This window comes from Cariama cristata, unplaced genomic scaffold (assembly GCF_000690535.1).
Source record: "Cariama cristata isolate BGI_N322 unplaced genomic scaffold, ASM69053v1 scaffold14248, whole genome shotgun sequence".
Classification (NCBI taxonomy): domain Eukaryota; kingdom Metazoa; phylum Chordata; class Aves; order Cariamiformes; family Cariamidae; genus Cariama; species Cariama cristata.
The window spans coordinates 1-21,790 of record NW_009629536.1 but is presented as its reverse complement, the minus strand read 5'-3'; the positions used below and the strand labels follow the sequence as shown (position 1 = coordinate 21,790).

General features: G+C 50.7%; 1 protein-coding gene across 1 annotated transcript in view; it reads left to right on the top strand.

Moving 5' to 3' along the window:
* ST3GAL3 (ST3 beta-galactoside alpha-2,3-sialyltransferase 3) overlaps positions 1 to 18,020 on the top strand; it is a gene marked incomplete at its 5' end in the record, with an annotated part of 73,352 nt that extends 55,332 nt beyond the window's left edge. The window contains 2 exons of the mRNA XM_009705202.1: positions 3,115 to 3,261; positions 16,613 to 18,020. Coding sequence (XP_009703504.1) covers positions 3,115 to 3,261; positions 16,613 to 16,702 — 237 coding nt within the window. The remainder of the gene's footprint in view (positions 1 to 3,114; positions 3,262 to 16,612) is intronic.
* Positions 18,021 to 21,790: the final 3,770 nt, after the last annotated feature.

Sequence of the window (21,790 nt, the reverse complement as noted above, 5' to 3'; positions counted from 1 at the left end):
ACATGGCACTTAGTGCCATGGTCTAGTTGACACGGTGATGTTAGGGCAAAGGGTGGACTCGGTGATCCCAGAGGTCTCTTCCAACCAAATCAATTCTGTGAACATAAGCAGTTTGGAGCAAATGCCCACTTACATGTATTTGATCCGGGCGCATGTGGGTGCACACACAGTTTGTACTCGTGTTCTTCTCTTAGCAGGTACTGGTATCCACGCATTCACTAAAAGTGGGCTCTGCTAGCACCCTGTGCTGCCCTAACAGTTACTGCCCTCAGTGAATAGCAGGGATAATAATTTTTACAGTATTTTCTAGGTGGTCGTCTTTAGCCCACAGGGTTCTGACTGCAGCAGTGGGACATGAGGCTGCATCTCATCAGTGAAGGTGTGAATGGCTGCAGATCTCCGTCTTCAAGAGGGACACACGCACTAGGCTGTAGCTACCATAGTATTAGAGGGTGCTAATATCAATAAGGCATAATTTGATTAAAAACTGCCATCAGATCATGAGTTTCTGAATGGGATTTTAGGGCAACACAAAACTATTTTACTAAGGACACCATGTGAATTTCTGATAGTTGTAGGGGCCAAACCAGATATATCTACTACAATCTGAGAGCTTAGGAAGTCTTTGGTAGTCTTTGGTATTTTAATCATTTTTGGTATTTTAATCGTTTCTGAGGGAGGAGCAAGCAGTACTGAGGTACTGGCATGGCAAGAACTGCTGAAGATCAGAAGTTGATGAGAAAATTATCTCCTGTTTTTCCATAAAGGCTATTGGAAGTATTACATGTGGAATAAAGTCAGGCAGGTATTTGGTGACCAAAGGAAAGTTCACTTTCGATTTCTGTAGTCTGTTATTCTCCAAACAGAAATAAAAATATGCTTGAAAGAAAGTTATGGTGGTTTGGCAGTCCTCCCATAAGGTTGGGTAGTATGATTAATTCTCTGTGGTTTGTAAGACTCACATTAGAAAGTTAGCTCTTAAATGTTAACTTGGCCAGTGAAATTCCCTTCAGGCAAAGACCCTGTGTCTCCCTTGAGCTGTAGCGTGGGAATGGGCCCAGTGCAAGTGTGGGTGGTGTTAACGCCATTGTATTCCCAAGGACGACACATTCTCAAGGACATAACCATTTACTCACTATGTTTTGGACACTGTAACTACAGCTCAGCTGAGGGAAGGGTTTTTGTGGCAAGTTCACTTACCGCTGATGCAATTCCAGTGAAATCCAAATGTCATCTCCGATGTAAAACATGAAGCTGAGAATATCTGAATTTGAACTGCCATGCCTGGGAAGACAGGATGTTCTTGCATATTTTGAAATTCGGGGGAATTTTCTTATCCTTGCCTAATAAACTTTTTCCAATTTTTTTAAACCCGTCCTTGATATATTACGGCTACCAGTGAATTAACAATGAACTAAAATAACCAGAATAAAAACAATATTGTTTGTAGTATCAATTGAAATTAAGCAGTGAGAATAAAATGACTCTGCTGCTGTTTTTGCTAACATCTAGAGCTGGCACAGGAGGATGTGGTAAGGTCTTTTCATTTCAGATGTGCGCTGTTACAGTTGCATTGCAAACGTTTGAATTTAATGTCTCACTGGTTTAGACATAAGCAGTTTTTGCACGTTTGTCTTCAGATTAGTTAATTCCAGTGCACTGTAGTGGAGTTCTCCATAGCACATGGGTTGTGCTCCCAGTTCTGCACATCTGAGCTAGGGTATGGGTGGCATTCTTCGCTTGGAAAATCTTGGTCATGGGACTGGTCAGGCAATCAGAAGCGAGCAAGGTAATCTGCTGCCAAAAGCTGGTTCCTTTGAATGAGAGGTAGAAGCTCAAAACATTGTGTTCCCAGTCTGTTACAAACATCAAGTGAAATGCAATAGTATTGCTCACTGGTTCAGGGTAAACCATTTTAAATGCAAAATATAAGCGTGCAGTTGGTTTCTACATCTCAGATAAGAGGCTGTCACCTTTGGTGACTGTCTGAGCATGTCCTCTGAATTCATGATACTTTTAATACAGCCGGTGTTGGATGCTCTACAAATTAAGATAAGATATGTGGGTGGATTTCTCAGCCTCTCCCTAGCCCCTGGGGTAAAGCTACCTCTGGATTCATCTGGCTAAAGGGGAGCTAGAAAAGTCTGTGAGCTAGGATTTTACACTAGAAACACTCGTCTTATCACAGTGGTCGCGTTCATCTGAACGCACAAGAGGAGTTGCAGCCGTACAGCACCACTGTCACAGGGCCTTGGCAGAAGCCAGATGAAATGGGAAGGGCTGAGGCTGGACTTGGGTGCACATGGCAGGGCAGCAGATGGGAGATGACAGTCGGGGTGTCCCTGCTCAGATTGCTAACACCCATCTCTGACCGGCTTCCCACTGCTCCTCGTCTTTCCACCATGCTGTGGCTAGGAAGGGTATGGCAGAGGCCAGAGTGCCCTTTGCCTGTGGGTATGCCTCTCAGCAAAGGAAGGGGTCTCAGTGCACACTGCTGACTGGGTCTGCCTGATCTCTTCTCCCTCTCCCAGAGCTGTTTAAACTTCCTTAAAGCCTCCTTAAACTGCTTTTGCCATCAGTAAAATAAAGTGTTTGTACTGTTCCTCACTTCTGCTCCTGCATGGTGACCCATTTGGGATAAGTATTCCTCCTTAGCCTAGCTGGAAGCCAGTAATGTGCATAGAATTGTAATCCAGTATCTACGTCTTGTTTTAATTTCAGAAAACTAACGTACCCACTGTGATTCGCCCTCCAGCTCATCTGCTGCCCTGTTCTCAGGATAGCAAAGTTGTGCAAGGGGAGTCTGACCATTTGCATTAGTTCCTCTGCCCTGCCATACTCCCCTGGAGAGTCAGATCATAGAGCCTCAAATAAGAGCCACTGCTTTTGTGCTGGATGCTTTGCGGGAAGCTGGCTAACATATGATTTTCTTTGCAAGTTGGGAGGCTATTGACCCCACAAGATGGCATTAGGCAGCTGATGTGCAGATACCACCAAATACCCCGTTCGTGATTTTTCTGCCTAGTAGCAGCAGTGTCCCTGTGAGCAGAGGCAATAAGAGGAAATCTTTGATTATAGAAATGGCAACTTGCTTCCTGCTTTCTCTCCTCTCAGAACATCCCCACCTTGGGAAGCGTAGCAATAACCATGGCGCTCCACAACTGTGATGAGGTGGCGGTAGCTGGGTTTGGCTATGACATGAGTTCACCCAATGCACCGCTGCACTACTATGAGAACATCAAGATGTCTGCCATCAAAGAGGTAGGGAGCTCCTGCCGAGCACATCTTCCTCCCAAGCCCTCCGACCGCCCCGACTCCAGAGCCTGACTGGGATGGTGATGACAACTTACAGCTTTCCTGTATGGGTCAAAACACAGCTCCACCCATGCATTTGCCTGTAAAATTCTAGATATTCTCCCAAGCACAATGTGTGTTAAAAATGGTTATTTCTGCTGGGAAAGGTTCTCTGGAATGTGTATGTAATGTGATTCCTTCTTTGAGCAGCAGGGAAAGGAGTCACAGAAATGTTAACTCGAGTAGGGTGAAAGGGAGCAATTCTGCTCTGGGGTTGAAAAGATGTGGCCTCCTCCTGCTTTTTGATCCATTGTATTGCTCTCTAATCCATAGGCTTCTTTTGCTCGATGATCCCCTCCTCAGCTCCTGTGAAATGTGGGGGAGGTGAGATTAGCCCGTACATGTTAGCTCTCAGCTGACTGTTCAGCAGCAGTTAGCTAGTGTAAACACATCACGGCTCTGTGGAGACTGCTCTTTAAAGCCAGATCTGCATTAGAAATATTTTCTGGTACTATCACAGTGCAATGAACAGCATTTTTACAGGAACAGAAACTCTCGTGTTGATATAATACAGCAGTATAAAGACGCTCTTACCGGTCTGTCCATTTCCTATACCAAACTAGAGGAAACTTGGACACTGGTCAAAGCTTCTGTAGTAGGAAGGTTTGCTGCTTTTTTGGTAGAGCTCAATCTTTCCCAGCACAGATGTGGCCCAGGTCTTTCTAAGGTTGCTTCCCCCTCTTCACTGGCTCCTAGGTAGGGAAACTTTCTCCATCCTACATCTTTACACTACTTGTGAAAAGTTGTATTGTTCAAGGACGGTAGCAGACTTCTGGCACTTGGTATTTGTGCACCTCAAGCACTTTGCTATTGATCCAGGCCAGAAGGGAAGCTGGGAAGTTGTGTTTTTCCAAATCACAAGATTGTACGTGTCTTGGGACTCTCACAGGCTGTAGGCTGCATGACCCTAGGCAGGCTGAGAGGAATTAGAAATCACTGATTAGTCAGCTTGAGAAATGAGAAGACCGTGTCTAATTATCAGAGTAATGAGGCTTTGGAACAACCTCTCAGAGAGAACAAACTGAGTTTGGGAAAAGACTGTGAGGAGGTCCCCAATATATCAGGGAATTGGACATTGTAGTCCTGAGGTACCTTCTGGGCCTGTGGAGGTAGCAAGAAGGTCTGCTTTGCTCAGTGGAATAACCATGGATTTAATCAGTCCTGGCTGGGAAAGTGAGTGCCCATTTACAGGATTTAAGGGGTATGTCCAGAGAGGAAAACTGAATTGAGTCACTATGTATAGAGGTGGTGTCTGGCTTGTGAAATCCCCAAACAGAAAATAGCTGAGGAGTATCATTCTTGCAGTAGTAGAGGAGGTATCACCGTTGGCTTGCCAACCGTTGACTCCTCCCTGGGCATCTGCTTGTAACCACTGCCTGAGACAGGACCCTGGGTTACCCAGGCCCAGGTCTGAGTCAGTGCAGCTGGTTCCTTAGCCTTCCAGCAGAGACATGACTACACCAGAGTGAAAACGGATGCAGATGCCTCGCTCCAGCAGTGGTACGGAGACTGTTCTTGAAAGTTTCAGGAAAAGGTTTTGTCTCTGGGGTGCCAACTGTGTCCACTTTGGTGAATTGGCTAGCTTTGGTGGAGAGTCCTTCTTGCCCAGTTATTTCTCCTGTCTCATGAAGATGTCAGTCCCACAGTCTGGTCTTGGACATGGGGGACACTCATAGCAGGTGTCCTGTGCCAAGCCTGCTTTGCAACCTGGTAGGTGTCTCCGACCTCAGGGACACCTACACAGGGGTTGACAAGAATGAAGTTGTCTTCCTCTTGATCTTTACATGGATCAATGGGAAAAGCTGGCAAAAAGAGTTGTATGACAGAGTCTCTGGTTGATGTCGCTGGTCCAGATCACTTGGATCTTTGATTCTGGAGGCCAGCACCCTGAGTGGGATGCAGAAGCCGGTGGAAGACAGGAGGAAGTCAAGTCACTCTTGGACACTGTATGTGGTCTCAGGAATAAACCTTGCATGACCCAGGGCAGTAGACGAGGATGAACATGTGAAATGCAACCAGTAAGGTCTCCTAGAGAGACCAGTTTGTGCCTGGTTTGTCAGGCCTCTGCTGTCTGGAAGCTGTCAGTCATCGTGTTCTGTATGGAGGTGAGGGAGTGTTGAAAGGTTCTGGTGAAGTCTCACTAATTCAGATGTCAGTGGATTTGTTTCTGCAGCCAGGGCTGTAGGTGAGAGCTCTGCAGGCAAGCAGAGCTGGTTCTAGGAGGAAGGTTCCTGTTCCACTTGAAGGCTGGTTATCTGATATGTGTCTGCCCATCTAATCCTCACATCCTCACCCACAGCCTCCTCTTACATTTCTCTGCCCTGGTACAAGAAAAGCCATCTGTTCCCAGGTATCAATAATTAATGCTCCTCCTGCCTCCGCCCCTCCCAATATGACAAATTGTTTGAGATATTGTGGAATGTGAAGAGCAGAGAGAGGATTGCATTTCTTTCTCTCCCATTTAATATTAATGGTAGCTGGTAATTGTTAGTCACCTGATGGTGAAGTTGAAAGGTGAAGGGCATAATAGTTGGGTTGTGTCTTCTGCAGTTGCCCTCAAAGAATGCACAAATAGATATTTGCCCCACTTTAGTCTGGCAGCGCCCTGCACGCCCTGCTTGAAGAGAGACCTATATGTGATTCGCAAATTGGGAGGCTGGCTGGCGTTGGTTCCTTGTGCCAAACCTTGCCCTTGGCATTAGTGAAAGAAGATTGTCCCAGAGCCAAGCTCCACCAAGATCTTTGTCTGTCCATCTGCTCCCACACCCAAAGGCCCAAGAGCATTCACCACATTTTCCTCAGTATTACTTTGGACCTCTGGGTTTGTGTCCAGGTCTAGTTCTGCCTGGTCCTCCTCTACATTTCCGCCTTTAAAAGAGCCACTAAAGCAGGGTGTGCCTTGAAATTATACAAGTACCATCCTTGTCCTCTGTCTGGCCTGCAGTCCCATGGAGGCTGGAGTACTCATTCCTGGGCAAGGGGGTGGAACAGGTTTGCTTAACGGAGCAACATCACAGCACTGAAACAACTGCCATGGGATGCAGCTGTTCCACCATAACGAACAGCACAGGCAGGAGCCCCTGCAGTTTGACCAGGCTTTGGTGGGGCAGAACCTCTGTTTCTGAAGTTCAAATCATCTCCCTGACTGCAGGGACACTGACTCCTCCAGCCTGAATGACTGAAAATCTTCAGTATTTAAGCCTGGAGAGCAGCTGCGGGGAAGCACTCCAGCTCCACCCTGAAACCATCATTGTCTTCACAGAGGAAATGTAAACACCAGCAGCATCCAGGGTCTGGAGGTGCCACATGTGTGTGTGTGGCTTGTGGTAGCCTCCCTGGGAATATCCATCGAGCCCCTTCCCTTGCCTGCTGTCCGCAGGGAAAATGGGCCTGCCAGCAAGCATGCATCCTCTCGGCAAGGTGTGTCGCTGATTTACACTTGAGACCTGCTTGACATCTCTCTGGACACCCTTGAAACCCCGTGACTCATCTCCGAGGAATTTGTTCTGATTACATAAAAAAAACCAGCAAAATGCGCTCGCTTGCTCACAGCTGGGCGGAGATGCCTCTCCCATGCCAAGACTGAGGTGATAAAATCTCTGTGGAAATGAATGTTAGTTTTCCTGTTGCTCTGTGGGACTGAGGCTCAATTTCCAAGAGGAGAAACAGGCAGCCCCAGTACATAGTTTTACTTAGTCTTTCCGTTCCCTGCAGGAGTAAAAACCCTCAAGGTCCAACATTGTGCTGCTATTGCTACCACAGAAGGCAGCTGCCTTCACTGCCTCTTCCAGCATCTCCAACTCCCAAGGGCTGGGCAGGCCTTTCCTGCCCCAAAGGAAGAGGCTCTGCGAGGAGGCAGATGCTCTGGAGCTTCATCAGTGTTACCAGTCAAGGGGAAGTGTATGGTCTTGGCACTCTGGTCAGTAGTATGGCTGCAAAACACTATCTATCCTCCGGAGCTTGTGAATGCTCATGAGAGTAAATTTCTCCAGTTTAGTCCTGGATGGCTTCCTTACCCTCTGTCTTGGGTAGCTCAGTGTACTATGACCAGGCAGACCTGGTGGAGAAGACCCTTTTCTGTTCATAAGTGTGCTCTTTAGAGCTGGAAGCACACTGGTGCCATGCATTCAGTTTCAGACTGTGAGCGGGAAGATCAATGCTTGCAGTGCAAGACCACCCCTCGAGCCCAGCTCTGCTGCCCAGCACCTTCTCCCCTCATCTCTCATCTTCCCCCCATCACTGCCATGGGTGCAGAATCCCTGGCCTGCACTTCAGCAGGGGCTTTGTGGATGATGTGAAGACAGCCTGCTGTTCTCTGGTCTGTTACTGGGAGTCTGCTGCCCAATAGACCTGGTGCTGTTGTCTAAACTCTCACAGGTGATTTTTCAGCTCTGATCCTGTCTCTTTCTTTTAACTTACAAAATGCAGAATGTCCAAGTGTGTCATCTCCCTTCAGTTACTATTTTCCCTATTCCAAATAGCTTTGCAACAGCTTTCAGCCCTTGGCTGCTTCCATGAATCCTGTACAGAAAACGATTGAGTCCTTGCCAAGGTGTCTGCTTACTTGTTTCTGTTTTCATGGCAATGAGTCCATCGGAGCTGAATTTTGATATAGTTTGTAGTATTTTTACTTCTTGCTCAGGTCCTGTAAAGCTTCCTGCCCAAGCACTCCATAAAAGTGTATTTTTATCACAGGTCACTGTCTTCTGTTAACGTAGAAGTGTCAGATCCACTGGGAACATAGCAAAGGAAACATGCAAATGAGGTGAGGAAAAAGGGAATAATTTTAAAATAGAGTGAAGCTTTTCCAGATTAAGAAATTAATGAACCTGCCTATAAGGATTACAATAGACCTTCACTGCTAATGGCAAAACAGGCTAGTGTTTCAGGCAGAAATTATTTCAGGATGGGAAAGTGACGGTGTTTAGAACAGTAAATACATATCCGCAAGGAGCTGATGAAACTGAGAGAGCAGGAGGCAGTGCTAAATCATGGGAACGGAGCACAAGACTGGCTTTCAGCATCCCTTTGCCACGTGCTCTGCCCTAGCACACAGCCTTCCCTGGCCTCATGATCCAGAGGTGAGCTTGAGTCTCCTGGTCGTTCCTTGCAGGAGCAAGGATGTGAGCAAGGAGTCACCTCAGACGCCGCACAGAGAATACCCCAAGCTGTCTTCTCAGCAGCTGGCTGCAGACTGCCTCACGCACTTGCGGTTGGTAAAAATGGAGAATGTGTGGTTAAAAACCACCCTTATCCATCCAGAGCCCATCTGGATGGGCATTTGTGTTGCGCAGTGGAGCTGCTGACTGGTCTCCTTTTCATTGTAGAAGCAGATCAAGCGCCAGCGCCGATGTTGTTGGTGTCAGCTCCTTTGATACAGCTGTGCCCGACACTTCAGTGACTCGGTGCCTGACCCGAGGGGGAGGTGGCGTGACTGCCTTTGATGGCTTCCTTCTGATCACTGGCTCCGCTTCCCCAGCAGGTCTTTGTAGGATGCTGGAGGACACCATCTTGTAACGCTTCTTATTCAGCCTGTGTAAGGGCTGTCACAAGGGCCAGGGGAGGTAGCCTGCAGCATGCAGTGACACACAGCTTTGTCTCTATCTCTCCCTGCCAGCAGCTACCTCTCAGAATAATCCGCAAACATCAAGTTTGGAGTCTCGGCCCATAAAGGCACAAACAATAGTGCTTTATCATCATCTGGGCTCTCTCTGTGAAGCCGTCCTTTGCATTTTAAATCAACGCAAGTTGCTTGGGAGGGGGTGGTTGGGCTACTTCAGGCCTCCAAGTACCTTAAAGTTTGCGGAGGCATCAAGAAGAACAAAACTCCTTTGAAAGCCAGGCAGATGTCTAGCCTGGTGATTTATAGACTGAAAACACAGCTATTCGAGCCTGGCTGATGAATTGCGATTGGAGTACAAGGAATGGTGCAGACTGAAATGGAGGTCAGCTTTGGAGGGGGAGGTTAGGGGCTGGGGCAGGGGGACCTCTGAAAGGGCAGTGCTTTTTCTTGGGGCCGGCAGTGATGACTGATGAGGTTTATACATTTTTGTCTTTGTTTAAAAGCCACCTGTTTGACAGCGTTTTGGCTGAACGAAGGCCTCACATGCTGTTCCTATGCATAAGGACTGTGTGTCTATGTAATAGAAATCTGAAAAGATTGATGGAATAGCAGTCGTGACCAGAGCACAGGTATTGCCTTGTTCAGGAGGACAGAAGTCTGGTACACTTGTGCGATACCACTATGCACTAATAACAACAAGGAAGGTAAGGCTGTAGGATAGACAAAAACAGAATTAGAGTTTGGACAAGATCTCTGTAGGAAAAGACGGTAAAATATCTACAAGGGTGTGCTAGAGCCCAGCTGTTGACCCCAGCATTGAACACAGACCTCTGCAAGGGTGCCAGGTACCACCAGAAATCGTACTGTTCCAGATGTACAGTTGGAGCCAGTATTGCTGTCAAGGGGAAAGCCCAGGTATTCCCAGATGCGGTAGCTAGCTCTTCTCACCAATTGTGGGGGCACACGAAGAGCTGATGGCCTTTCAGAGCTGTTTTTAGGAGGACATTTTAGGAAACAGCTTTTGATCAAGTGCCTTCATGGTTAAATTAAATGGAAAGGCAACAGAAGGGATGTTATAACTCAGATTTTGCTTCCAAAAGGAGGGAGCTTGATAAGCAGGACTGTATCTAGACTGTGGGGTGGCACTCGGCAGTGCTGGCAGGGTGCTCAGTGGAACTGGGACGTGTGCAGACTCTGACTTCTCTGAATTCAGGTCTAGCCTAGGAGAATGGGCTACCAAAGGCAAATGCACTGAAGAGCTCATGGACTTATTGTAGACTTGAAATCTTTTTTGTGAAAAGTGCAGAAATTATCTGCAATTCATGTTCGCAGCAAGGAGGAAACTGGAAGAAAAAGGCTGTAGACGTAACTTCATAAATAACTGCTTCAAAGCGGTATTAGAAGTTACAGAGAAGTCGGGGAAAGCATCAGGAGCCTTCACTCCTGGTGGTTGGAAAGGACAGAGATAAAGTAGAAACTGGCAGAAGTCAAGTGGAATTAGATCTTGCAAAGGAAAATAAACACTGGACAGTCTCACTGCCAAATAAATAATATGGAAACAAGGAAAGAATTACCAGGGCTGTGGTGTCCAGGGAGGTGAAGAAAGCAGAAGGCAATGGGATTAAAGAGCCAAAGTGGGAACCACATGAATGAATATATTACCTCTATAAGGGTCATATGATGAATGTGAGGGAAAGGGTGGCTTATGGTGAGAAGTTCATAGAAACTGAAAATGACTGGGTCAGCAGTGAAAGGCAAAAGCCGTTGAAGCTAATGCACTAGGTGTGAGAGCCTGAGAGATCTTTGTTCCAACCACTGTGCTGTTGAACCAATTAAGCTGCAAGTCCGGAGGAAAAGGTCCTCAATAAATCTATCAGGTTACACGTGGTTCCACAGGATTAGACTGTAGTGGACATAATACCTCTTTTTCCTTTCTTTTTTGGGGGGTTGGGAACGAGGCAAGGAAAATAATCTTGTCAAATTCAGACCTCTTAATCTGACCTCCGAGGTGCTATTCAGAACTTCAGAGCAGAGTTTAAATGAAAGAATAATTAAATCCTGAAAGCAAACACAACATGGATTTACCAAAGGCAGGTTACAAAAACTAATTTAATATCTTTATTTGATTAAAAAAAAAAATCGTTCTGGGGACAGAGGAAGTGTAGTAGCCCAGTCTGTCTGAATTTCAGTTAAGCGTGCGATACTGTGCTGAGTGAGATATTATTAGTTAAGCTTCAGAAGCCACGATTTGGTGCAACACCTGTACATGAATAGTCTCTCGAAAGGAGAACACAAAGAGTGGCACTGAATGGATGGCTGGGAGTTCCCCCGCGGGAGGACATGTTTAGTGTTTGCTTTAATGATTTTTGGCACAGAAGGCAATGGTGTGCGAGTGGAATTTGTGATGAGACAAAACCAGGTGTGGTCAATACAAGGGAGGATCAAAATACCATCCAGGAAGACCATGAGCACCTTGAGAACGGGGGTAAACTGGGTGGCATGAAACCTGAGTATGAATGGAAGGTCATGCCATTTGGGGCAATACCAGAAATTTTTACTCTAAGCTGAGATAGCGTTATTTGGCAGTGGCAGAGGAGGAGAGTGCTTAAGTAGGTACAAATAAATTGCAGGATAATTCAGGATGACAGGCTGTTACTATGAAAAAAAGGCAAATACAGCTGTGGAAGGACTAGAGGAAAGGACTTCTTGGAGAGAGAGAGAGAATTGCTTCTGCATGAGGCAATGGTGAGCTTTTTTTCTGGTTCAGAAAAAGTAAATTTGGGGTAAATAGGGACAGAGGGAGCTACTACACTTCTGGGAAATTTCCCAGTTTTCATAGGGTAAATGAACAGCCCATTTTGGCAGAAGGAAGACATGGCTTGTTCAGCTTGGTAAAATGAAGACTGAGAAGAGATACAATTGCGCTCTCTGTATGTGTTGAGAATAAGCAAGACCTAAAAAAGCTGTTTAAAAATTGAAGTTGGTATAAGAATGACTGGGCATAAAGGAGCTATGAGTAAATCTCCTAAACATGAAAAGATGAGGGTGCCCAGCCCTCCCTTTTGTTTCAGTACGTGCGACTACCAAGGGGATGCAGGTAGGACAGGGCAGTCTGTGGTGCTGCCAAATCCCAGCAGATGGACTGGGAGAGGAGCGAACAACTGGTCCTGCCCGAGGCAGGGCACTGGTGCCATGGGAGGTGCACTGGGAGGTGAAACTGCGGCTGAAGAGTGGCCATAAAACACCCAGCATGCGTGGTCACCAGAGCAAGGGCGTGGGCAAGGCAGAACCATGAAAAATAAGCAGCTCTAGAGACGAGGCAGTGAAGGTTAAAGGCAGAGATAAATTAGCACTGGTGGAGACTGGAAACCGACTGTTGCCAGTGAAGTAGCACTTCTTGCTGCTCCTGTGGTTTCTGTGTAGGTTTTCGGGAAGAAATGCTGCTGGCTTGCAGAAGTATGGAGGATGTAACAGAACCGTGAAACCCTGCTTTACAACTTACTGTTTTTCTTGAGTACATTCCTTATTGACTTCACTCTCTCTGATTTTAATCTTCCTGTATTTTAAGATATTGCAATATGTTTGATAAGACTAATGTGCTCTGAAGCTGAGGCATTCCCTGATCTTAATTGATTACAGATGGGGAGCTTACCTTCCTCCTGGGTTGGTCTCTCGAAACATTTTCTTAGACTTCTACTTGACTTCTCTTGAAGGGACAGAGGATGTTTTGTCCTTCCTCGTGGAATCATCAAGAAAAAAAGGACAGGTGGTTGGGGGCTGCTGCATTTGCATAACCCTGAAAGGTGGCTTTAACTGATGATAAATTTTGATCTAATAACTGTGACCAAACAATCAGACCCACTGCCACCTCCCTGGGATGGACAGCCGTAACCCTGCATGTGCTTGCAGAGCAGCTCTGCTGCTGTTTCTCTCTCGGCTGAAAAGAGCAAACATCCGCTACTCAGGGAGAGACCCAAAGCAAAGGAAATCCCAGCCTGATCCCCAAAGAACAAGAAGGGCTCTGGAGCCTCCTGGGACATTCCTGTGGGAACTCCCAGAAGTTCATTACTCCAGCCATAGGCTCAGACAAGCAGCCCGTTTGTTTGCACAAGTGGAAGCTGTGCCGGACGCCTGCTCGATGTGAGCGGCAGAGGCAGGAGAGGGCAGAGCCAGTCTACCAGGTTGCAGGAGCAGCGGTAGTGGTGGTGACGTGCAGGGACAAGAAAGTGGAGATGGCAGTGAATGCTCTGCGATGCTCCGTCGCTCTCTGGAGGTGCAGATTCATGAAAGAAGAGCTGGGGTTTTCTGCTTGTGGTGCTGAGGTGTAGCTTCAGAACTTGGGGCAGGAGGTTTGTGAACGTGAACAGTCCCACATACAGGAATAGGAAATGAGGCAGTAACAGCTCGGTGTGCACAGGAAGAGGGGGTCAAAGCGGTCAGAAGGGACAGTGAGTATCTTGCCAGCACAACCAAAGTGCATCCAGCATCCAAGGGCAGGAAAATGCTTCTTTGCAGTAGTAGCAGGAATAAACCAACAGCATTGCAGCCGCTTCGTGTAATCATCCTCCAGGCATGGATCCTGCTCACAAATCCTCTGTTTAAAATGTCAGAACAAGCACTCTGGCAGCACAACGCTGTCCGTGGGGACGCAGGTGGCCGGAGCATTGCCTCTGTCTTATCATCCTCCTGCAGCTCAGGCCACTGCATCAGCTGAAAGATTTCAAGGACAACTTGCCTGCAAGCTTGGTTACACAGAACACCTTGGCTTACCCAGTGAGGGATAGCAAAAGAGAACTTCCCCTTACAACAGCCATAATGTTGTCCTGGCCTCCTGAGCCTGCCAAGGCCTGGCTTTTCCTGAGACCCTGCAGCCGCCTCACAGAGCCCTCCCGCCTGCCAGGCCCTGCCAGCGGTGTGTGCTACCTAGGCTGTGCTACCCACGGTGCTATTTAGGGTGTATACACCCTAAAACCTGCTGGGATTTAGGGTGTATTTTGTTGCCTTTCCCCTGTCAGGGCAATGAGAGCGAGGTGGCTGCCTCTGTCTGGCAATTTTGAGAAATCTGCTCTGGCTCTTCTCCCCACTGCCGCCACTAGTGCTGGAATGCAGCTTCCTTCTGCTGATTAGCGCTGTCTGTCAGTGGGGTGAGTCCCTCTCGTGTAATCAGTAACCGGAGCTGGTGTTGGAGACATGCCTCATCCCTCCTGCCCGCCTTGCTGTCGGGTGTGGGGGGAGCCGCGCCGCACCGCACCGAGCGCCCTGCTCGTGCTCTTTGGGAGGGACAACAGCCCATCCTCACCAGGGAATCCTCTTACTCTGTGGTCTTACATTCAACCACAAAACATTTGAGAGTGCTGCCGCAAACACCACTAAGATCTAGGGATCAAGTGGGATGCTGAATTCCCTTACATGTGGCTTTCTACTTGGAAAGAGGAGTTGGTGGCAGTGCTGAGGGTGTAGAGCAGCCTGGATGCTGAACAGCCTGAGGTTTATAGGTCTTGCCAGCAGCTCTGCAATCAGTGCTGGAGCCAGACCTAGCTGTAGCATTAGAGACTGCAATGGTATCACCCAAAGTTTTATTATCCACCTCCTGTACTTAGATTCCTGCTCCACTTGTACCTTTCACAAAGCAGATTTCCTCTTGCCATCAGATAAGGCATTTGCATGTGGCCTGAGGTGACGTTTTAGGTGGTTTGAGTTTGCCTAGAAGTGGCTGCTTCCCTGGTTACCATCTGTACCAAGGGACGCAAGCAGGTTGTCCTGGGTGAAACCAATTGGCTTCTCGTAGTGTTTGATGAGGCTGAAAGCCATGAAGGAGGGATCAGATTGTGCTGTGACATATCAGGCACATCTGGTTCCCTGGTGCTCCAGATAGGCTTTGAACAACAAGCCCAGCCAGATGTAAGTGAATGCGTTGAGACCCGGTGTTCTCAGCGTGGCCCCTGTGCCAGCCGACAGCTGCTCACTGCCTCTTGGCAGGAGCACACACTCACACTTGGCTGCCTCTGCCGGTGCCGTGCGTTCCTAGCAAGGGGCTGTGCTGTCAGAAGAGACGCTGCTGCATGGCGGGGGCCAAGCCTGGGACCCCCAGCTGACATGCCACATGTGGGACCATTTCCAGCACATTGAGGGATCCTGGCTCTCTGGCTGCAAATGACAGGCACACACAGCCCCTGCTCTCCCAGGTCCCTCTGCTCTGCACCACCATCGCTCCCATTGCTGCTTTCTGAAATTCATGCTTTTTTCCTTTTACAGCCAGCTTTCTTCCCAGTGCCAGTTTTCAGTTTCTGCTTTTATGCTAGCAGAAGCCAAGTTGTTTCTGGGCAGTGTCTTTTCAGTTTAGAGACAAGGTCTTCTGCATTTTCAGAGTCCCAAAGAGCACCAGCAGTTTACCACATGTGGCCCTGTTGTGTCTGGTGCTGGTGCACCCTTTGCAGCATTCAGGTAACAGTGTCACTGGAAGCAGAGGAAGTCAAATAGTTCTTTGGAACACAGGTTACAAGATAAGACCTGCCTGAACTTTCCTTAGCAGCTTTAGCTGTCGTCATTCCTGTGCACCAAGGGGATGGAAGTGGCTTGTAAATGCACAGTAGCGGCAAGAGAGGTATTTCCAAAGTGTGCTGGAGATCTAGAGAGGGACCATCACTCCCTTGGACCTCTTGGCAGCAGGCTGCATGCCATGACCGGGGCTGTCAGTGCCACACAGCAGTCATGGCTGAGAGCTGCTTGTCCTGTCCTGTCCAGATGACAGGAAAGCCACATGCCTGTTGTGTGTGATGGATACAACCAGTGCTTTGCAGGCAGGTGCCCACGGTTTTGCAGTCGGTAAACTGGGTTTAGATACCTATGACAAAGCGCCCTCAGAGGGCTCATTGGGCTGGTCCTTTGTCAAGTTTGAGGCAATTTCAGGGAGGCTCCTGTGGAGTGATTTTGTCATGCTCCAGATCATATTTAGAGCTCAGATTACCTCCTGACCAGAGCACTGTGCTGGAGACCTGGCTTCATTTACTGGGATTATTGCCCTGTTGGGAGATTTTGGGGAAAGTTGCTTTTCCCTGCTCTGCCTTGGTCTCCCCAGGGAGACAAGCGACTTACTGCTTTCACTGGCTGGGAGATGCGACCATTTCACCATTCGCATTGTATTAGTGTAACCTTTAGCGTGTGGTTTCCTCTTGATGGGGCTAGCAGAGGCAAGAACTAGCCTTGATGGGGCTGGTCTTGGGGCTTTTCAGCTGCATGCACCCCATGCATTGCTCAGGGACCTCCCTTGGCAGGGAGCTGTATGTGGGTACGACGCATCCTGCCGCCGTGTTCTCTGCCAGCTCTGTTCCCTGGCGTACGTCACTGTTAATGCTGCGCTGTTGGACTCGTGTGGGGTGGCTTGGGAGGGCACTGTAACCAGGTACATCTGCCCAAGGTACCTGGGTTGCCCAGACCTCACCATGCCAAAACCACTTCACCCAGTCCATGGGGAGGCCTCCTACGTCAGGTACATGGGTCTGACCCTGCTGGCTGTATCGGCTTTAGATAAGAGAGGGCCCTTGGTCTGCAAGGGCTTTTCTGGTCTGCAGCAGGCTCTGTCTCCTTGGCAGAAGCCACTGCCCTGCCTCAGCTGGAGTCTCCCGCAACATGGGGGTCAGGAGCATGCTCGGCCAGGATAGCTGCTGACCTCCTGTCTCTCCCGTTTCCTTCCAGTCCTGGACGCACAACATTCAGCGGGAGAAGGAGTTCCTGCGGAAGCTGGTGAAAGCCCGAGTCATCACTGACCTAACCAGTGGGATCTGAGTGGCTGCAGCCACTGCCTCCAAGGGAGGAGATGAAGACATGAGCTGCAGCTCTGGGGGCAGGCACTGGCAGCCCCCCGCAAGAATCCCACCTCACTGAAGACACACAGAGATGCCCAGGTGCTCTGGGAAGACCCTCTCGCATTGCCAGTCTGCATGAGGGTTGCATCTGCTGCCTCCAGGCCTAGAGCTGGCAGGAGGTGGGCAAGGGGCTGAGTGGGCAGTTCTTGAACTCTGCATCGCAGACGGATCTTCTGTGTCCTGAATTAAACAGGAAAGACTCAGGAGAGAGAAGAAAGGTTTGTGAATAAAACGATTTGTGCCAAATGGGAGGTGACGCTGCCCCAAGGCAGCAATGCCTGAATGTACAAAGTATTATTTTTTAAAAGAAACTCTGCTGGAATCATACTAGAAATACCAAGGTGCAAGGCAAAGTCTGCTTGTGCACACCCCTACGAAAAGCCCAGCCTCTCCATGCTCCATCTGCATTGTCACTGGCCTCAGACCTTTCCCCAGGAAAACAAATCCGTCCAAAACTTCAGTGTCGTTGGTGCTGCTATAATTCGAAGGGAGAATAATGGCTTTCCCTCATTCTCCACTTGGAGCTTCTGGATGGAGATGAGCACGGGTTTGTTTTTCTGCACTTTTCCTTGCTTCCTGCATAGAGGCAGCAGCAGCAGCCACTTACTTGGCTGCATTTTCCATAGCCATTTGCCCTGCTCTGCCTCTGCCCTGACCCCAAGGTGGAGTGGGAAGCCGATGGCTTTCTCTGCTCACAGCAGACCCTCCACACCTTCCTGTCACTGCGCTGAGGAGCCTGCCTCATTGTGCTCAAGGCTTTCAGGCCTCTTGGTTTGTGCCTGCTGTGCAGGGCCCCCGTGGAGTCCATGCAGATTGGTGTCACCATTTCTGGACAGTATCTTGCTTTATTTTTGTGTAGGAGAGGACTAATTTATTCTTTGGAAGGAGGTCAGATCTTGCGCAGAGATCTGAAGCTTTACAGTTTGAGAGCAGGCTGCTGAAGATGTTTGTTTTACGTTCCAGACTCAATCATGTTCCCTATTTAAGCGACGTGTGACCTCAGTGATGATGGAGCCTGCTGGCACGGATAAGGGGCCTGCTGGAAACCGTCACCCTATTCTCAGCCCCTGCTCACTTCATTTCCAAGCTCTTACCGTGCTGCTCTAGCACCACGGCTCCTCCTGCTCTCAGGAGCACGTTCCTTCCTTTGCCGTCTTGGTCCCAAGATGCAGTATTTGCACATTTGATTTGTAGAAGTATTTCAGAGGAGCTGGAATAAACTGAGCAACATGGCCGAGTGCAAGAACAGCAGGGTGGTCTCACCCACCTAGAGAGCATGGGCAGAATGGGGATTGCCAGGGGAATGGTTACAGGTGGACATGGGATCCCACGCTCTCCTAGCCTGGAGCAGGCTGGACTGCACCCACGGGCACTGTCCCAAGCCAAGTCCCTGTGTGTTGAGGCACTAGTGTGCAGCCAGCCAGTGCTGGAGTCAGTGGACGGGGATCCCAGAGGGATGCTGGCTGGGCTCATGGTCCTGGCGCTGCATCTGACATAGCCCAAGGATTGCATTCTGCCTTGCTCTGAGCTGAAAGGAGAACGTGGCCCTAGCATGGGCAAGGGATGCCCAGAGCCAGGCTCACATGGTTCCCCTGGGCTGCTCTGGCTCTGGGGCTGAGACCCCAGAGGCGATGTGCAGGAGGGGCAGGCAATGACCCAGGCGTGGGACAGAGGAGCAAACTGTATGAACTGGTTTGAGACCAGGCTGCAGGTAGAGACAGCTCTCAGGACATGGTGCTGGCCGCTCCCCACAGACTGGCATGGGATGTGCCACTCAGGAGCCTTTCCTGCATGGTGTGCCCGTAGCCAAGGAGATCCTTAGGGGCAAGTCCTGTCCAGCTTCTGGTCATGGCTGCTGCTTGCCTTGTAATCTGGGAGCAGCTCAAAGATCCTGCCTCTTCCAGGCCACAGAAGACAGATGCTGGGAGACTCTCCCTTCCCTTTCCCCTTCCCATGTCCCCTCCCCTGTCCTTCTGGCCTCCCAGCCAGGCAGTCCCTGCTCCCCCTGGTACATGCCTCCCCCCACGATGCTCTGTGAGGTTTCCAGTATGGACAGCTGGGATTTCCAGCAGGTTTTTGAGCGTATGCTGTGGCAGATACTCCTTTCAATATTCTCCCTCAATTTGTTTTTCCTGCTCAAGGAGCCCAAGGGACTGGATTTCCATGGCTCTCGCCAGGCGACACTCCCTTTGTGGTTCCTGTGTGTCAGCCTGGACCTGGGACCATCGTCCATAGGGTGCCTGCCCTGGTGGCAGGGGGGGTGCCTGGGCTGGACCTGGCAAAGGTTGTGGCTGGGGAACGGTGGGCCCCCGCCTTCGGCCCTCCACCTTGGTGCTTGAACAGGGTCTTTAACCAGCTGCTATGGGACCCCTGGGGCAATGGTGCGGTGATGGGCCACATCCATGTGCTACAGTGAGCTGAGATGCTGGACAGCGGGTGGCTGCAGCCAGGAGGAGGGAGGTGAAGAGCCTTTGGTGTCCATGCTGGGCTCCTTTCCACCCCTGTGGGGGAAGCACCCCCATGGAGGCTTGTGATGGCATTAGTTTGATTTAGTCTGTTTTATTGAGCCTTACAAAGCTATGAGGCACCTTTATCTCTGGCTCACGGACTCCAGGTCCAAGGATAGAGCATCGCCCCTGCTCTGCTTTCCCTGGCATCCCAGCTCCCCGCCATGGCCTGGGACAGGTCCTGGTGGGAGACTGTCCCTGCAGACAAGGGTGGTGATTCCAAGCCCTTCCCTCCATCTTGGTGGGGATCTTCAGTCAGAAGTGCCCAGGCTAAATAGTTGAGCACATGGCCCAGGGTGACTGTGGTGGGTCAGGACCACCTGCAAGTAGAAGAAAAGAGAGGATGGGGGGTTACTTGGGGGCCAAAGGCTCCCCTCTAACTCACTGTCCCATTTGACACTGCTGAGGCGAGCACATCCACAGAGCAGCCCTATGGCTAGGCGATGAGGATGTGCACCCCAGCCACGGGAGCAGTGCGCGGCGCTGGGTTTTGCTCCTGGATGCTGTTCCTTTGGCTGCCTCCCCGGGTGCACCTGCAGCCACCTCCCGCCCTCCGAAACGCTGCAGTCCTGCCAGCTCGGAGCGATGCACACGGGTCAGAGCAGGGTCAGTGGGACGGATGTGAGTCTTGGCCTCTCCCTTGCAGTGACTCACCTTTTCAGCTCGGAAGGGAGAGCCCAGGGGAATTCTCCACAGCCTAAATATAGAGTGGGGTTGCCTGGCACCTCTGACGCGCTGCGCTGCAGAAAAGCCACTTGGGTGGCAGGGAACCTGCCTAGAGAGAGGCCGGGGAAGTGCAGGGAGGTCGGGGAGCCAGCTCCCACAGCAGGGATTTGCTCTGGCTGGTGCAGAGAGCAGATCTGGGATGCTGCAGGTCAGCCAGCACGTCCTGCTCGGGGGGGAGAGGGGCTGCCAGAGCACTGCTGCAGGACTGACCACGCCATGAGCACGGGCTGCTTGTGCATTTGAGGTGCACAGCCCTCCCCAGTGCCCACCACCCTGGCGTCGGGCTCCCTCCACCAGCTCACCCCATTAGGGCTGGCCATGCTGTGGCCTCAAGCTTAAGCTCACGTGTGCCAAATGGAGGCACCGCAGCCGGGGAGCACAAGGCAGGAGCAGGATCCTCTGCGGCCCAGCATCCCGCAGCCCAACATCTCTGGGCTTCCAGCGTCTCCTTTTCCTGGGAGGGGGCAGCGGGGAGGCCCTGCCCTGCCCTGTGGTGTCACCCCTTAGTGTGGGTGCCGCTGGCAGAGGGGGAAGGTGTCAGGACAGGGCTGGCTGGCTGTATCAAAAGGGACAGGCAGGCTGGGGATGGGCAGTACTGGGGATGGGCAAGGGCTTCCAGGCTGCCTGGCAGGGAGGCAGACATGCTGAGCTCCACCGGCACCAGCACGGCGCGTGCCGTCGGTCCAGGCGTCCATCACACACAGTATTAGAGACGTGTCCTTTGGGGCGGGCGACCCGGGCCGCTACCCAGCCGCTCCAGGCGCCGGCTCCTCGCAGAGCCTGCACAGGGACTCGCTCCGAAGGCCACTGCGCTCACCAGTACTGTACCAAGCTGAGATGCAAGAACTCAATGAGTTTTTAAAATTAGTTTTAGTTTCTGCAATTTTTTTAATTTCCCCTCTAGGCAGGGAGGGCAAGAGTCTTGCAGGCTCCTTCCTCCAAGCCGGCTTATGTCACATCAATTCAGTCATATCACAGAAGCAATAAAGCTATCGAACAAGCTTGGCTGGCCTCTTTCTTCTGCTGCCTTTGGCCTTTCTTAGGGGAGGCCAAGGGATTCCCCTGCACGGGCTGTCCTCAGCCTGGCTGCACTGCTGACTCTTCCAGCACAGTAACTCAGAGGCAGCTGCCGGGAGCTGCAGCTGGGCGATGCCACTGGCTTGGTGCTGGGGACAGGAGAGGGCTGTGGTCTTTCTTCCACCTGAGGGGTGGGAGAGGGGCTCATGGGTTGGGTGCATGTCAGCTCAGGGGTGGAGGGGTGGGGGCTTGTCCTGCCCGGGACAGGCTGCCTGTGACTCGGCCTGCTCTCTCAGGGACACCCTGCCAGCAGGGTGGCTTCCCACCAAGGATCACAGCAGCAATCAGACGGGGTCGGCCCTGACAAAGGCAGGTGTCCAGCCAAGTGACCATCTCACCACAGCATCCAGGAAGGAAGCGGTTTAGGAAGCCGGAGGCCAAGGCTGTGGCCGGCTCTGACACCTGACAGGTCCCCGTGGGAGGAGCGTAACCCCAGCAGCAAAGCCCGGCGATGCTACAGGGCTTCTGGAGCCACGGGGTGAGTTGGGAACAGTCCCACCACCGGCATCACACCCGCAGCAGCTCCCAGCTGTGCCCTGGGGACACAAGGACCAGCCCAGCCGCAGGGAAGGTGGGAGAGGATGGGGTTACGCCAGCACCTGGGTCTGTCCCCAAGCCCCGAGGGCTGTCCGTGGGGGAGGCAGCTCTCCCCTCCCTTGGCAGCCCCTCCTGGGCAGCTCCCCCTGCACGGGCAGGGC